This window comes from Alligator mississippiensis, chromosome 1, assembly GCF_030867095.1.
Source record: "Alligator mississippiensis isolate rAllMis1 chromosome 1, rAllMis1, whole genome shotgun sequence".
In the NCBI taxonomy this organism is placed as follows: Eukaryota; Metazoa; Chordata; order Crocodylia; family Alligatoridae; genus Alligator; species Alligator mississippiensis.
The window spans coordinates 237,019,014-237,037,070 of NC_081824.1; the positions used below are offsets into that span (position 1 = coordinate 237,019,014).

Here is an 18,057-nt window from a genome sequence, read left to right on the forward strand (position 1 = left end):
TATAGTTGACAATTGGTCCCTGTTACTGTCGGGTGCTTCCTCAGCTTCTTGCAGACAGGTAAAGCTGTTCATACAGCAAAAATAGCTTCCTCCCAGCTTTCCAATTATACTATGCTGTTGAGCCAAAAGCTGTATAAAGTTTGCAGCTGGCTCTGAGCTGCAGTGCCTAACACTAGCCCTGAGACAGCTGCCAACTGAACTTAAAGAAAACATAGTTACATAGGACTGGAAGGAACCTCTTGGACTGAGTTTAGGGCCCTGCTGGCAAGTCACATAATTCCTTTTATAACCTAAGTGAGCTACAACTTGAAACGAGGCAGGGGTACCAGCCCAGACTGCTTCAACTGGGAGGCTGCTCTGATTAAAAACCATCTTTTCTTTGTTAGGTAGCCAGACAGCATGTATAATTCCAGGGGACATCTCATCAGGGTCCTGTACAATGGCACTGAAGTTGCTCCCTTGGCTGGAAATACTTTTCTGGGTGCATTCTAGTATCACATCTTTCATAGCTGCATCATGCTAGTGTCTCACACACATCTGATACCCTGGGATCCTCCTCAGCTATTTCCAACTGATGAGCTCCCACTTATAGCTGAAATGCCTCCTAACTCTGCCTCACCAATAAATTTCATTAGCACATTAGTATACCCTAGACATTAAATCAAGATCCTGAACAAGATCAGACTCAAGATTGATACTGACGGAGTCCCTCATAGAATGTTCTCCCATGTCCAGCTTGCAGCTATAAGGGGCTGCCTGATTTTCCAGCGAAGTGATGATTTTGTAATTGCACGCACACACACATAGGCCCAAGATTTCTGTGCAACCCCCTTTAGGGTGCTGATGATATTATTCAGAGAAGGTGTCAGCTCAGGCCCACAGTAGGGGAGCTGCTCTGAGAAAGAACTGTGAACAGTTCTTGCAGAGCTACCAAAGAGGCACAGTTCTTTGTAGAGCCATATGCATACATGGGATTTCATGGTGTTTGTGCAGGGAGCAACTGTGTGTGTGCACATGCATGTGTGTGCACATGTGCACAAGCGATTGATTTGCTGTCAGTGTAAAGTGTCATCAGGAGCTGTAACACAGCAGTCCCTACTTTTTACTATTTCCCAATACGGCAAGCCTTCCAAAATACCAGGGAAAATATATGGAGATCAGTTTTACCTATCTGTCGTATTGAGAGGTGCAATTCCATAGTAGATGATATAATTGTGCCTCTCACATTATAAATCCCAGGGCCCTGTTCAAGCAGGTTTTAAGCATCAGAAATGTTTCAAAACTATACTAGCATTTACTCCATTTAATAATAAAAAGAACAGCATGAGAAACATCATTTTAATATTGACATATATACAAAGGAAAATCCTCCAGGAAAGGGAAAAAACTCTGATACAAAAATAGTAATAACAGAAGAAATAAAATAGACCAAAATAGACAGGCTGTCATTTATTAAAATATAATCTCATCTCTCTTTCTATATATAGATTGCTATAGATAACGCTTTATACAAGTTCAAAGAGTTCATGGTTCTGTGGCCACCAGTTAGACCATATTTGAACAGCACATTTTCCTATAATGCTCATTCTGTAACACACAAATATACCAAGTGAAATCTTTGCTGTGCATTTTGAGCCACAGAACAGCTCAGTTCTCCAATTTTCAGAGTCTGAGAGCCCAGTTCTTGTTTCACAGCAGAACTTCAGAATCCTCAAATGAATCATCTGCATACAACAACGTGTCTCCTAGCAGGCTGCTCAAGGGCTGTGTGTCTGCCTCAGGCCAAGAAGTTCCATTTGGAGAAACATCATGCTGCAGCAAAGGAGTGTTCACCTGCTCCACTGTCCTGGCACCAGCCACTGGGTTTTCAGTAATCTGTTCTAAAATATACCTTTCCTCCTGCTGCTCACTTTCATGGACATCAACCTTGACAATGGCTGCATGCAATTCTTGGGAGCAGGACTCAATGATATCATTGGGATTGAGATCTGTGTCTATCTCAGGGAATCCTGAATCTTTTGTCAACTCCTCCTCTTCCTCTAGCAGGCTTGTGTTGATGTAAATGACATCTTCAGACCCCTTCACCTCAGGCAAGCTTTCCAGCAGCTTCTTTAGCTGGATTTTTAACTGTGAGAATGTAGGTCGGTCCATAGGATCTGCTTTCCAGCAGGAGTACATTATCTTATACCTGCAAGCACAAGGAAGGTGTTACAAATGACTAGCTCCTCAGGAGACTGAACTGTTAGCTCAGTAGTGCTGAGTTATACCATGCATGCAGATAGAAGAACATTATTCAGAACAAAAGAAATGGACCCAAGAGGATATATAACTATTGGAATGTGCATTAATTTGCTAGAGACATATAAAGTTTTAAAAAACACAATAAACTAGGCAAAAAATAGTCACACAATATTGTGTCACTAGTCCTGTAGTCATTATAGTTAAATGTATATCTCAGATTCATAAAACAAAATTTAGCCTTCTTTAGCATCTTGCCAGTGCCTCCAATACTTCACTGTCAAGTCATTTCTACACCTGAGCTAATATTACCACACCTGAGTTCAGGGGCAGAGCCAAGATTTGGCACAGAATGGTACAGAAGCAGCCACTTGTGCTGCAGGAGTGGTTTCACCCCACTTCCAGCAGTGTGGGTAGACTGTGCCACTGGAGCCTCAGGGGACTTTTTTAGTCTCCAAATTAGGTGATTGCTCCTTTCCTCCATGCCCAGAGGCACATCCCCTTCCCCTCTCCCCAGCCTGCCTACTGCTACTGCTTTCCCCATGGTCCTGGGGCCTGGAAGGCAGGAGAAAGGGAGGAGATGGGACCTGCCTCTGAGCACAGGGGGGAAAGAGAGGGATTCTTACATGTCTTGGGGACTTTGAAAAGCCCCCAAAGATTCCCTTAGTGTGATCCAATCTAAAAGGCAGTGCAGCTACACCACTGCACCTCTCCCCTGAATCTGTCCCACTATCAGCTTAAAAACATTGAATCACTGGATATGCAATATAATTTGCCAGCCAAGAGGGTGAACCAACTTCTGACTATTTGTTTTGGGGAAAAGCATTTAAAATAGTAAGCCCACAACCTCAGAGCTGGAATAAGAGTCATGACAATGGTAACTGGGCAGGACTCCCACTGAGAAAGTCAGGCTTTCCATGCAGTTCCTTTGCCAAACAATTGATTGTTACAGCTGCGCTGATGGAGGGGTGGGTGTGGGGGGAGTGGAAAGGGAGCTCTATGACCTGTTCCCATGTTAAATCCAAATGAGCTGCACACAGAGCACTGGGGAGAATGTGCTCAAGAAATATGTTCTGCTCAACTCACAGCTGTGCCACTCTTTTCACAGAGCAGGTAGAGAAAAAATTACCTGAAAAGTTTAGTGAAGTCAAGAGGCAGAAACTTTTGCCAACGGAATCTTTGCTTAGAGCTCTTGGCGACTATCTTTGAGTAGGTCCCTTTTTAGCAGGGTTGTAATGTAACTTCCAGTGGCTTGTTTGTTTAAATGATTTCCTGCTCCTGACCACTGGGGGTTTTTTAAATATTTTCAGCTGTAATTACAAACAACAAACCCTTGCAGACAAAGGTGGCTTAGCCAACTTTTAATACAAACCCTCTGTGATCTGTCCAGAAACATAAAACTCCTATTGCTCTCTGTAATGTAACAACATCTCTTTCCTCACAGATTTATAGATATTATGGGCAGGAGGGTCCACTATAATTACCTCTGTTGACCTCTCACAGTGCACCACTAGGAGCCAGACACCAGCACTCGAAGAACCCTGCACCCTACCCATAAGTCTGGTGGAGCCAAAGCACATCTTTTGGAAGCCATAGGCAATCTGGAGAGAATCCCAGCTAGCCCAGTCCTATGGTTAATTAGCTTTAATGTTAAAAAACTGAACTTCATTCCCCATTTGAACTCTCCTGACTTCAACTTCCAGCCATTGTGCTTGGCTCTCCCTTTGTTTGACAGATCAAAGAGTCAATCTTGTCTACACAGCTGTATTTATATCCTGTGATCATGTCTCTCTTCACTTAGTTGAAAGGGCTGAATTGCTGCTCCTGAACACCCTTCCCACTCCTTGCACTTCCCTGCACTAAGTCCTGTGTGGTGGCCCAGGAACTCTCAATAAACCTGGGGCAGAGGAGACAGTGGGTTAGCACCTCAACTGCCTTCAAACCTGGCCTTGTGTCCCTGATGCAGTGAAGAGCCAGCTGTGCTGGAAGAGCAGAGACCCTGGCAGGTCCTGGGAGATCAGTGGGAGGCTGGGGATGTCTCTGCACTGCCCCTGTGCCTCCACTGGGGCTCTGATGGCCAGCCATCCTAATGACAAGGCTCTCTGTTGAGATAGCAAAATCAGATTAGGGCCTGATCCTGCAAGTTTTTGCATACACTAATCCCACCAGCTCTGATGGGCCTACTCAGGGGAATAACAGAACTACCACAAAGGAGCTTGCAGGGTCAGGTCATCAGCCCGCTGCAGCTTTGCTTTGCAATCAGTGCCTGGGCAAATTCACTGTCAAAACCTCACACATACATAAGGGAATATTTATATGTTTGGAGCAGGTTGCTTTCTGAGGTATTTTATAGCACCCCCAGGAAAGCAGTAGTGGTTCTCTTATCTTGTAAAAACCAGCAATCAAAATTGGGGGACCATCTGTGGGTAGCAGAATCCTTCTCTCTCTGTAGCACAGGTTCAAATTCTGACTAAAGAGAAAAGGTGGCAATCCTCTTACCCACAGTAGTCCACACCCACTGAGCAGGACTCTGCTCCAGAGCCTAGGAAATCAGGCTACTGCTGATCAGATCTGATGGGGACCTACCTGTAGAAGGCGGCCAGCACATCTCATGTGACTTATAAAACCTGCAGCTACCCCTGTGCTGAGCCTAATATCCTTTGTTTGACTGAACCACATCTTCTGGAAAGGCACCCAGTCTTGATTTGAAGACACCAAGAGATGGAAAATACAGCACTCCTCTTGGTAGTTAGAACCAGTGGTTAATCGCCCTCTATTAAAAATTAGCGCCTTCTGCATTCTACACTGTCAGTGAGATCCTGAGAACCTGGTCCTTTTGCTCACTGAAGAAACCCCAAGTAACTAATTAGGTCACTTCTCAGTCTTCTGTTTCATACTGCAGACCGTTTGAGTCTGTAAGTCATTTTTCTATTCCTGAGATCATTTTTGTGGATCTTCTCTGTTAAAAGGTAATGAATCCTCACCAATAGTTCACTGAAACTTAGGAAAAAGACTTTGCATTGATCTAAGGAGGATGCTGGTAGAAGAGTGTTCAAAGCAAAGGTGAAAACACAGCAGATCTGGAAGATCCTACAAAGTAGTGTGCCACATCAATGAAACAGCTGAGTGGCTCTTACCAGCTAATTAGTAACCTGGGCTCTCTTCTGAAAAGAGATCTGCATGTGCTTTATATGTCCTACTGAAAAAATTATTGCAAGCAGACTGGTCTATTTGTATTTCCTTTAAACAGCATGTTGTGCAGCATAATGGTGGAGGTTTGATGCTGGACACCTATAGAATCCCAAGCTTGCACACAAATACAACAAAGCCCATAACATCTAGGGGAGAGAAGCCTACTCTTTGGTCCTACCAAGCTGCCTAGAGCCAACAGACTACTAATAATGTTGTTCTGACCAGTGTCAGTGAAAATACATAGGCTGCTCTTATTATCTCAACCCAACAGCTCCTTTGGAACCAAAACAATGTGTTTGACTCCTTGGGTCAAACTCTATCAGGATGAGTTAAGCACATAAGACGATGAAACTAGCTTGGCCCTTTCTTATCTGTACCTCCATTGAAACTAAAAGGATTTTTCATATTAAAAACCAGCCAGTCACCCCACGCTTATGTATATTCTGGAGATATCTTGATCTGCAGAAGCAGGTGCAGCTCCTTTTCCAATTCTAGGGAGGTGCTGCAGGTGGCAGTTGCACAGGTCTGGAGTGCTTTTCAGCAAAGACAGCAATATTGTTTAGGCAGTGATCCTCAGCCTTTTGGCCCTAAAGGCCAAATGAGTGGTGCAGGGCCAGTCCGCAGGATTGTTTAAAAAATTAGTTCCAGCCAAAAAATTAAAAAATACATCACAAAAAGTCTTAATTATTTGACTTTTTCTTTTAAAATGATCATTTAATCTGAAAATGTTTTAAATTTTTAGTACAGGGTGAGTGCTTTTGTAGCCACAATGGACTAGAAAATATAAGAGAAGCATGGGTTTTTTGGTGATATTTTTTATTGGAACAACAGCATAGTTGGGAGATGTTACACACATTTTGGAGCACCTGAAGAGAGGTACTTGGTGCCCAAAAGCTTGTTTAAAATCTCTCCCAAATATATAGTTAGTTCAATAAAAGATATCACCAAGAAAACTTTGCTTCACACTAAATTCCTTTTAATATTGAAGAAATAAAAAGGGGTTTAACAGTCAAAAAATGCAACTGATTGTTGTTTTGGATAAAACTAGAGGTTCACCGATAGAGGTCTTAGGGGCTGATACCGATAGCCGATTTTTAAGGAGGCATATTGACTAATACCAATCCAATTTCTGATACAGCTTTGTGCAACTGATAAGTCCATCATGGTGGAAGGGGAGAGGGGAGGGAAGGAGCGTGTGGGGGCAGATCAATGCTCCCCATGGTGAGGAAGAGGGCAGGGACAGGGGCAGGCACTGCCCAGCCAGGGAGAGGCGGCACGTGGGATGGAGCCATGGCTTGTGGGGGGAAGGGGGCAGCTTCTGCTGCTGCATACACCCTGGGAGGGCACAGGGGGAGGGGGGGCATGTGCCCTTGGATCTGTGTGGGGTGGGGCAAGTGGGCTGCAGCTGCAGGCTGAAGCTGAGGCTGCACTGGGCTCTTCTTAGCGGGGGCTGGACTCGGGGCGGGGGCTGCAGAAGGGGCTGCAGCCACCCCAGATTTTGCCATAGCCCCACTCCCAGCACTGCCACCACCACCTGCCTCATGCAGCCCCAGCTCTTCCCTGCTCAATGCCCTGCCTCCACCCATGCACTGGGAAGACCCAGGGCTGCACCAGGCAGGTGGCGGTGCTGGGAGCAGGGCTATAGTGAAATTTGGGGTGGCTGCAGCTCCCTCCATAGCTCCCGCCTCAAGCCCAGCCCCCACAAAGAAGAGCTTGGCTGCAGCCCGCCCACCCCACCTCATGCAGATCTGGGGGCACATGACCCCCTCCCCTCCCCAAATGCCCTCCCAGGGTGCGCACAGCAGCGGAAGCCACCCATCTGACGAGCCACAACTCCGTCCTGCACCCCACCCCACCCCACCCCAGCTTGGCAGCACCTGCCCCTCCCTCACCGCGGGGTCATTGATCTGCCTCCACCTCTTGCCCCTCCCCTCCCCTTCCACCACAAAGGACTTACCAGCTGGAGGCAGCTCTCCATGCTGCTGTGCTCTGTTCCTTGCTGCCTGCATGCTGCACTGTGGCTGCACACACGCACAAACATTTATTGGCCAAATTATCGGCTGCATTGGGTCGATTTCTAATACAGCCAGTTTTCTTTATATCGGTACTGATCCGATATCAGACCAATGTATTGGTGCACCTCCAGATAAAACAGAACCATTTTTCCCCTGATTTTGGTTTTACCAGTAAATTAAAGGGATTGTTAGAATCATGCTACTGATATGACAATATTCTTAAGAACACCTGGGGTTAGCTGCTGCGTTCACAAAACACCACTTAGTTACCAAGAACCACATAAATATGAGAACAGTGTGATAAATAATATGCAGCAAGAACTATGCAGCAAATGAGGTCAAACACAAACACTACATGAATTATTTAAACAGCCATGACTGACAAGGACAAGCATGTTAGTGTGCAATGCGGTTGTCCACATGCCACACTTAAAAACTCAAGGGATGCACACAAGCACTCACATCTCATCTAAGCAACCTTCTGGCTGTTTCAACCTGTGACCATGAAAAAGGTAGTCATAGATTTCATGGTTCTGCACTCCTGGGTAGGGAGTCATTCCACGGGTTGCTATCTCCCACATTGTGACACCAAACGCCCACTAAAAAGAACAAAGAAAAAAAGCATATTAAGCTGACATTTCCAGAAGGAATGAATGAATCGTTTCATTAGGAAAGGTCATTTCCTAAAGTCCATCAGGATCTTGTACAATGTTGTTAGCTATATCCACAGTAGCACGGTCTTAGCTGGAAACAACATGAAACGTCAGATAATAGCTCAGAGCCCACTGAATAAATCTTTTTTCCAGGACATTATATAGGCAGGGAAAGAGCAATGCACTACTCAAAAATATTGCTTGTGATGACTGTTAGGAAGTGTCATAATTTTTTCTCTTATTTGGCTTTCATATTTACAAGAAATGAACAGAAACGCACCCACACACACACAAACCCTCACGCACTGTTAATAACATAGGTTCTAAAAATGCAGAATATTAAAATATCCTTAGTGACCAGCCTTTAGCACCATTGGCTGCATTACTGAAGACTGGATTTCTAATGGTGGGGTGGTGGAGGTCAGTGCCCTGTTTACATACCACATCACTCTTGGTTGTGTACACCCGATCTGCAAGGCTCTCTATTGCAATCCATTTTACAGGCATTTTTGCAATACGCCCCTGACGGTAATAATCTCCACTATAAATCTTCTTCGATAAACCAAAATCTGCTACGCACACAGTCATGTCGTTCCGTAACCTGTCAGCATTAGAAAGAAAATAATAACATAAATGCTTATACAGGCAATGTTTATTCATTCCCAGGTATAATGTTACCTGTACACATACTGGCTACTGGAACCAGGGCCCTTCAAGCACCTCCCAACTGTTTTGACTAGGGTGAATGGGCAGTTCAAATGAGAGAGGTAGAAGTGATATTTTATGTTCTCTTTTCCCCCCATTTCTATTGCAGTTTGGGTAGAAGTCTATTTCCTTTTCATTATCTAAGAGACATTTTTGCATGTAGGTACCCATTCTATTCCCAGATGACTTATCCTGCACATGTAGATAACTGTGTACATGTGCACCTGGATACAAGTCCCAGAAACAAAATAATGGAGGGGGAGGGCACTCTTCAATTTTAGCCCCAACAGTGGTTGAGTCCAAAGCTCCTCTGTGGAGCGGTTATGGCAATCTTGTGGGAAGCTGGAAACCCCAGATTCTAGACCTCACCAGGGCTCAAATTACACTTGGGCTGCGGGGCGGGGGGAGGGGGAAGAGGGGGTCTATGGTGGTGGCAGCTGAAAGGAGCTGCCACCACCACCTGAGCTACTTAGAAAGGCACAGGGTAGGCTGGGGGCTCTTGTCTCTTATGGGGGAGTTCTTGTCTCTTATGGTGGGGCTTATGAAGGCGCTCTGGTCTCTTACAGAGGGGCTCAGCCCCCATGAGGCCCCCCCTGGATTTCAAACCCTGGACCTAATCCAGGAGGGGCTTTGAACATGTATTTCTGACTTCCCAACAGTGCTCCATCTACCATGTCACAGGCTAGACAATATCCTCTCCAGCACTTCTGAAACTGAGCCACTTTCCCTTGAATTTACTAATTATTGGAAAAGATGGCTGGAGGACAGGGCCAGGGCAAGGACTCTATGTCACTAGGAACAAGGCTCAAGGCTAAAATCCAGGACATGCTCTTCTAGGACAGCAGCTATCTCATTGAGCCGCATACCCTCTGGCTTATTCTCTTCCTCCTGACCCCACATATTCTTCTTTTGTGGCTGCCCAGGGGGACAACTTGAAATGGACTTTCAGAAAAGGGTCATGAAAATGCCTCACCTGTGGGGTAGTAGTATGCTGAGGAAGGTTTATTTTCACTCCAACAGAGATTTTTCAGGCTAGGGTCTAGCTACCCATAGTGAGACAGAGAAAACCAAACTTACATGCAGTTTCGAGCAGCTAAGTCTCTGTGAAGAAAATGCTTGCTACTCAGGTACTCCATTCCTAGTGCAATATCAACCATAAACTTCAGCAAAGTCTGCAGTGGTACATACTGGGAAGAGAAGAAGGGGATTAACACATGTAAGCAGTATGTAAGGGAGGCAGCATTACAGGGTCCAGGCATTACACCCTCATCTCCCATTTAAATCAGTAAGAGGAAGGCAATTTAAAATGTTGGAAAAAGTACTCAGTGGTACACAGGATTTGGCCCTGAATAGGAATGATACACTCCCCATTTCTAGAGGGAGAAAGGGAAGCCCATTTTCCATGTCCACACAGTGGACAATGGACAAGGCTCTCTGATTACTGCAGAAGTTCATGGTACAACACCAATTAGCTTTCCCTTGGTTTACAGAACATGCAAACCTATCCAGAGAAGGAAGGCTGAAATACCTCACTGGTATTGACAAGGAGTCAAATGAAACAATGTAACAGGAACAACACAAACAACTCTGCTACACTGTGTGGCACTTAACACAGCTAAATACAAGCAGATCTAGACAGGCTGGCATGTTGGGCAGAACGGAACCAGATGAGGTTCAACGTAGAGAAACACAAAGTGCTGCATCTGGGAAGGAAGAACCCCCAGCACGCCTACAGGCTGGGCATTGCTAAAGTGACCAGCACTACAAATGAAAGGGATCTAGGGGTAACAATAGACCCCAGCATGAATATGAGCTACCAATGCGATGCAGTAGCTGCTAGGGACAGTAAAAATCTGGCATGCATCAATTGATGCATCTCCAGTAAATCTAAATAAGTGATTCTCCTGCTTTACTCAACTTTGGTTCGGCCACAGCTGGAGTATTGCATCCAGTTCTAGGCGCCACACTTCAACAAGGACATGCTAAAGCTTGAGAGGGTCCAGAGAAGGGTCACCCTCGAGAGGGTCCAGATATGGGCATTGCATGTCAAGCCATATGAGGAAAGGCTGAGGGATCTCAGACTTTTCAGCCTAAAGAAAAGAAGGCTGAGAGGGGACCTGATTGCAGCTTACCGCTACATCAGAGGTGTACATCCGGGGCTCTGTGAACAACTGTTCACCAGGGCACCCTGGCGGAAAACTAGAAACAACGGCCACAAACTCCTGGAAGATAGTTTCAGGCTGAACATTAGGGAAAAGTTCTTTACAACTTGGGTGTCCAAACTATGGAACAAGCTCCCCCCAGAGGTGGTGCAATCATCTACCCTAGAGGTCTTCAAGAGAAGACTGGATGGTCACCTGGCTGGGGTTGTCTGACCCCAGATGTCTTTCTTGCTCATACAGGGGGCTGGACCGGATGATCCTTCAGGGTCCCTTCCAGCCCTATGATTCCATGCTCCACAGAGGAGCTTTAGGCAGCTAAGGACAGTATTTGTTTAGTCAGACATGTAGGAAAAGTATCTGAGCCAAACCCACTGTCTTAGAAATACTGAAAAGAACTATCTGCCATGCAATAACATTTCCGAATCCAGTCTAACCTCATTATAGGTTATTCCAGTCTGGCCTAATGAGTGAAAACAGCAACCAATCCTAGTACTACAATGTGACCTTGGAGGCAATGGGTCTCTGAGCACTGCCTGAAGTCTATATTAACAGAGTTGTAGGGAAATTGCCTGGCCATGCTCTGCTGCTCTTAGGGCTTTATGCACTCATTTAGGCCAACGGCAAAACTACTGCAGAGTCAAGGCCTTTGTGCTTGATGGAAAGCTTAGCACTGCAATAGCAGGTTGTTTCTTCCTTCATGCCTCCTCCTCTTGTCCGTAAGCGTGCAAGGGTGGGTCCAGGGTCATGTGGCTGTACCTCCCTTTGGCTGTGCAGTGCATGCATTGAGTGAGGCTCTAGAACCCTGGGGGTAACACTGCAGCCACTTCCCCCTCAACCTCTTGCCCATTGGCAAATTTAGCAGCAGGGGAAAAGAGGTGGGCAGGGAGCAGCAGGAGCATTCACCCCTAGGGTTCTGGAGTCACACCGATAAGCTCAGAGAGTTCATTGCTCATGCTCCACTCAGCCAAAGGGAGGTGTGGTCACACCCCCAGCCCTCCCCCTTGGTTCTGCCCATGTAAGTATGCAGTTAGATTTCACTTTTCCTATCAACTTTCCTCAAACCTCTGAGGTTCAAACATGATGCCTACCACGTCATGTGGCCCCTGCAGACTTTTGATTCTCAGCTGTGTAAGCAGATAATAAAATTATTTTGTCATCTTTGTGTGTAGGCCCCCAGATGTGAACTCAGTGGCAAAACTCCCAGTGATTTCCATGGAACCAGAATTTCATCCCAGGTGTCTTACAGAGGCAGGAAGCGCTATTACAATAAGCGTCTTTTTATTCTTTAGGAAAATAAAGCCAGGGTTCTCTTAGCATTCTGAGGAAGAGTAAAATATCTTGCTCTGAGTAGCTGGTTTAGTACAGAATACAATCTGTTGTCCCATTGTCCCCAAGTAGCCCTGTGTGCTTTGCATTTTGGTTCTTCCCTGTTGCTCAGTTTGTTAATCACAGTCAGTTACCTGAGGACCTGTTTCAAGCCTTGAGCGAAGCAGGAAGCTGTGCAGGTCCCCATACTGCATGAATGGGAGAATAACCATGGGCTTGGGGACCTGGTGAGAGCTCAGCTCTATACAGACACCTGGAAAAAGAACAAGAGTCAGTGTCAAACCTCTGGCAGGTGTGGGTTAATAGTAAAATGCTTTGGCTGCCCTTAACAGATCTATGCATGCATGAGCTGCAGCCCTTGTGGCTAATGCCAGAGATCTGCTAGCTGAACCCCTCTTATGCATATAGATGAAACTATCAGTAGGGCAAATCTTGTATTTACCGTCCACAGCAACATGAAGCCCAAAATCCATGTGGCTCTGTGGCATGTGGAGGAGATGGGTAATAGGGAGCCTGGGACTGTGGATGCAACCCTGTACATCCAAAAGCTGTGCTCAAGGAGGACCCCATGACTATACAGTCACATTGGTCACATCCAAGTGCTGCCTGACTGGGTCTGACTAATGCAGAAAGCTGGGGACTGCCCTTGCAAGGGAGATGGGAAGGTCTCCTAAAGCTGGCACAGCTGGATCCTCAGCACCCTCTCGTTTTTCCACCCTTCCCCTGATATAGGTGGAGGATGGCAATTCTTGACTAGCCCATCTTAGCTCCACTCCTATGACCTATTTGCGAGGCTTATCTAATCACAAACAACCTTTATTATGAAGGACTTTTCACTACAGAAAGAACAATGCTCAAGTCTCCATGTAGTGACAGTGTCCCCTGCTCTCTTGAACTACATTCTGCCTCAGCTGCAGGGTAGCTGCCTCCCAGAGCAGTCACCAAGTGTAAGGTGTTGTGCAAACAGTACTCATGGAGATCTGTTCCTTCATTGCAGACTCCATGTAGTGTGCTATGCCCCATGGGCAGAGGGCACTGGATCTGGGCTTTGGTGCGCTGCACCCTCCCCAGCAGGTGTTCACTTTCCAGTTGGATTTCACTGTCATGCTTGGCCTGACAAAGCTGACAGGTACCAGCATTTCTGTGGAGAACCCTGTGGATGTTTGGATAGCAAAGTATCAGAGCTGAGTTTTTGTTTTTTTTAATTTGTATCCGAGGCCAAATTAGCCAAAACTAATTCCAAATCCAAGAGTCCAGAACCATAAATGGCCCTAGTACTGGCAAACATCTTCCACCCACACCTGGGGCTTCAGATGTTTCCAAAACCTTTGGCAGGCATCCTACTTTAAGGCCCGAGACCAGAGGCTTGGGGTTCAGATGCCCCTGAGTTTTGCTTGCCCTCAGCCATAAGGCCCTTGGAGCAAGCAAGGGAGGAGACTCCCATTTCCATAAACTGGGCTTAAAGCTGCTGCACCTCAGTGGGTACTGAACTACACCAGAAGAGCCATTCTTCTGCAATGTGGTTAAGGAAAACTGCCGTCATGGACACAGATTATAATCTGGTATTTTCCCTGCCAGGTTAAGAAGCCATTATGCTTGATCTGAGCCTTCAAGGACTATACATCATCTTTGTCTATAAAAGGCCAAAAGATTTGTACACTCTGAAGAGAAAGTATCAGAGCTGAGATGGTCCAGGTGGGACTTAGAGCAGAGCAGGACCCTCTGGCTTTGATAATGACAGAATCATTCAGTGACCCAAAAGTCTTCTCCTGCCCATAGCCAACTACCCTTCTGCTTACCTAGGAGTCTGATGACGTTTGGGTGGTCAAAGTCCTTCATGCAGGCTGCTTCACTGAGGAACTCTTCAATCTCTCGTTGGGAAAAGCTATCCACTGAAAACACACCAAACAAAGGAGTCCTCATTAACCAACACACTTGAATGCTCACCCTTGGGACCACTCTATGGCAATGGGATTTATATCAGTTCCAGCATCTGCAGGGAGGAAGCTGTAGCATGATAGAAAGGCATCCCCTGCCCAGCCCATTCCTAGCTGGTGTAACAGGGGCCCAGGCTGTCAGCTTTCTTGAAGAGGAGCTAAGACCGACTACAGTGTGGGAGAGGGTACCAGGACCCAGTTCTTCTCCTAGAGAGACATCAGACAGGGCAACAGGGCCCTAAGAAAAGCAGGGAATTGTTTGGAATGCCTGCTGGGAAGGCTGGTTTGAGAGGGACAGAGGACCAAAGGGTTACAGGAAGAGGAAAAAATTAGGAGCTCACAAGTAAGCAGGGTACTGTGTTCAGCACTTGCACAGCTGGCTGGGTGTGGGGGGAAAGGAATGAAAACTGTCAGGATCCTGAGCATGCATTGTGTGTGAGGTTGCACCCATTAGAAGTGGCAGGGCTCTGTCTCCACTTATTTCTATCAGGAGGGAACCTGGCCTGAACCCACCAGAGGAAATGCCTGCCTGGGCTGCCATGTGGGAGCTCCGTTTCTGTACTGACTCTACTGTTGCATACTGCAGCAACACTTTCCTTCTACACTCTGTTTGTCTTTCTAATCCTGTCCCAGCAGCTGTGCAATGCAGATATGGTCCCAGTCCAGTGGCTTACCACCAGCCCCATGGAACCCACTATCCCCCCCTCCTCCTTCCCAGAGCTGGGTTAATACCTGTCTGGCAACACACCAAAATTTGACTTGGGGAGCTGTTTGGGGAAGACACTTAATCTGGCAGGGCCTTGTGAACCACGGGATTGGAGGTGGGGAGGAAGAATGGGCAGAGAGAAGTACCCTCTTGAGGCATGCACAATAATGATTCTTGCCCACAAAGCCCATAAGAAACTCTTTAGCAGGTGGCCCACTTTTACTTTGGCCAAAGATAAGCACTTTCCAAAGACAAGCCCTTTCCATTGTTCCACAGGCTTTGAAACAACTACCTGAAATTCTGCTGGGAAACAATGCCTCCAGGGCCCCAAGGACACTGACGGATGTCTGAGAACGCTGAGAATAAGAGAGGGAAATGTGGCCTACTGCAATAACACAAATAACATTCAAGCATTCTGAACAGAATGAGGTGAAGAGGGAACCATCCTTTCATTCAGTAAGATGGAAAAGCTTCAGCACAGTCCAGTCCTCAATCCAATTCCTTGCAGATGGAGGACCTGGTCCCTTTGCTTCATTAAGTAGGTAGAATGTCCTGTTTCCACTGTCTTGGGCTGTGTGTTGTGGTAGCTTCCCAGAAGCATGCTGGAGTATAAGACGCTGTTCCCTAGATACATACTGATCACAATTATGGACATTGCTCTGCACATGTCCTCTATATTTCAATTTATTTCAATTACTTCTTCCAGTACTAGCCCTTGCAAAGTGTGTTCTAAAGGACTAAACACAGCTGCATTGATGCCCCCCATTTCTTCCTTCATTAATCTCTAAAACACAACAGTGTCTGTCAGGAAAATGAGTAATGAGTTCCACTGTCTAGAAGCCTAGTGCATGGTATAAGGCAAACCAGCATTAAACAGGGGTCGGAGGCGTGCTAGCACTCATGTTGGGGAAGCAACTAACAATGCATTTCGCAGCAGTCCCTGGTACTTACACTTCATGGTCTTTACAGCTACTTTCTGAGTCCTCCCATCGGGCAAGCTCAGATGCCCCTCCATCACCGACCCAAACTCTCCTGCACCAGGGACAAGAAGAAAGAATCCGTGTTTTCCTCCACATACAGCCTAGCACCCTCAGCAGAAGAAGCCAAAGGCTGCACACCTGCAGCAGGGACATGGGATCTGTGAGATGCTGCTGTTTGAGCAAGCAGCAGGTGGAACACACAGGGCTGATCTGGCTGGTGCCTGACTCACTACAGTGCCATTGCTCATGCACAAGCGGAGAGATGATGCACTGCTGTGTCTCAAGGCCAGCTTGCCACCCATTCTAGCATGAGATGGAGGACATGCAAGCCAGGTCAACAGCCCAAGGGAAGGAAGGCCAGGGCACATGAAAAGGCAGAACCTCTCCCAAGGCATATCAATCATAAGGCCTTGCCCAGGAGGCTTAGCTGGAGCAGATGCAGCCATCCACACTGCTTGTACTGCCTCATGAGGGACAAGCACAGCTACACCCCTCCAGTACTAAACTGTTCCACTCAACTCTCCTGGGACCAACACTATCCAAAAAAGGGATGGAAAATAGACAGGGCTGTACCCCATGCCAAGGAGCATGCTGTGGACTTGCAGGCCACTCCCAATGCAATGGGGACCTGAGGCAGGCACCCAGTTTCCTCCTTCTTCTTCAAAGGCCTGATAGGGACATGGCTTTGCCCTACGGATGGGTCCTTGCAGCTTTCATTGCTACTACAATGGCCCCAGATGCTTAAATAGAAATCCAGGCTCTACTCCACTGTATGCTGTGTGGATGCACAGGGACAGCCCTTGCCTTGCAAAGCATACAGCATCAACAGACAAGGTGTAGGAGGAGGGAATGAAGCACATGGCAGCAAACTGACCAGCCCATGGGTGCACAAATAAGTCAGCAGCAAAACTAGGAATAAACCCAAGTCCCTTCACCCTCAGGCCGTGGGCTGGTCCCCAGGCACTCTCTGTCGCTCCCCAGTGTGATGAGTTCTAGATGATGTATCTTGCCACAGGCCACTGCTACAGCTCCCATACAGCTCCCATCAAGTAGATTCAGTTCCATGCCTAAACCCTCCCAGTCTGTCCAGGCCCTTTGGGCCTGTTCTCTGCCTCTTACCTTCTCCCAGAATCTTCCCCAGGGTGAGGGAATTTCTATCAATTACAACGTCCTGGAGCTTCTGCTGCAGTTCCTCGCTGACGCCCAGGCTGCCTACTGTAAGACAGGCCGGTGGGTGAATTGGGATGAACAGTACATGTTCTATTTGCTCTCAAACTCCCACAGACTATTCTACATCATCAACCTGTTCAGGGCTAAGTCCAGCATTGGTGCTTGAAACAGAAGCCCTCTCTACCTGGCACTCAGTAGACAGGTAAGAAGGAAGCTGCTTCCTTAATGTACTAGTCCCTGCATCATGTCCCCAGTGGCAGGTGCTATGCAAGTTAACTGTGGCCTGGTTCCCAGGGACCACACATCTTCATCAGCTTCCATTCAAGCTTGTGATATCTGACAGTAAGTGTTGTCATATCCATCTTGCATTGAGTACTGTGCAACCCATGCGCTCTGTGGAGCATGCTGGAGGAAGGGAGCCCTGAGAAGCTTGATGAGGACACTCAGGCAAGCAACTCAGCCAGCTTCCTGACACTCTGCCTGACAGGCCAGCAAGAGAAGGCCCCAGAAGGGACCAGAGTCTGCCCATAGTTATTAAATGGCTTGCATAAATGCATGCAGAGGTTTCTCTCCTTCACTAATGTTCCCTGGTCAGACACCACACCAAATCTTCACTTATTCCTCTGCTGTTTAAATGACAGTCAGTATAGCTTACACGTAAGTTCAACAGCTCTCCGACAGTAGGATTTCTTCACTGTGAAGTTTACTGCCAGGTCTGAATCACTGGGGCTGAAAGCATTCCTAGCAGGAGAGAACCATAACAGGTAACAATTTTCTTATCTAATCAAAAAGAGTGGGGCTGCAGCTGCAAGAGGCTCTGACATTCACACTACTGAAACAACTAATAGTGAAAAGAAAACAATCATTTTCCCAAATGTATTTTATTTCCCTCCTGCTGCCTTACACCATGTCCTTGTTTACAATGTCTTGTCAAAACAGCTGCTTGATAAACTAAACCGATTTATAAGAAAGG

The 18,057-nt window shown here is 46.7% G+C and overlaps 1 protein-coding gene across 1 annotated transcript in view; it reads right to left on the minus strand.

Annotated features, from left to right (window-relative positions):
* Window positions 1-1,324: 1,324 nt before the first annotated feature.
* Window positions 1,325-18,057, minus strand: part of MERTK (MER proto-oncogene, tyrosine kinase) — a 74,619-nt gene continuing 57,886 nt past the window's right edge. The window contains exons 11-19 of the mRNA XM_006258087.4: window positions 17,740-17,825; window positions 17,034-17,129; window positions 15,886-15,966; window positions 14,091-14,183; window positions 12,426-12,544; window positions 9,881-9,990; window positions 8,540-8,699; window positions 7,908-8,044; window positions 1,325-2,188 (exon numbers count right to left, since the gene is read on the minus strand). Coding sequence (XP_006258149.2) covers window positions 1,690-2,188; window positions 7,908-8,044; window positions 8,540-8,699; window positions 9,881-9,990; window positions 12,426-12,544; window positions 14,091-14,183; window positions 15,886-15,966; window positions 17,034-17,129; window positions 17,740-17,825 — 1,381 coding nt within the window. The 3' untranslated portion in view covers window positions 1,325-1,689. The remainder of the gene's footprint in view (window positions 2,189-7,907; window positions 8,045-8,539; window positions 8,700-9,880; window positions 9,991-12,425; window positions 12,545-14,090; window positions 14,184-15,885; window positions 15,967-17,033; window positions 17,130-17,739; window positions 17,826-18,057) is intronic.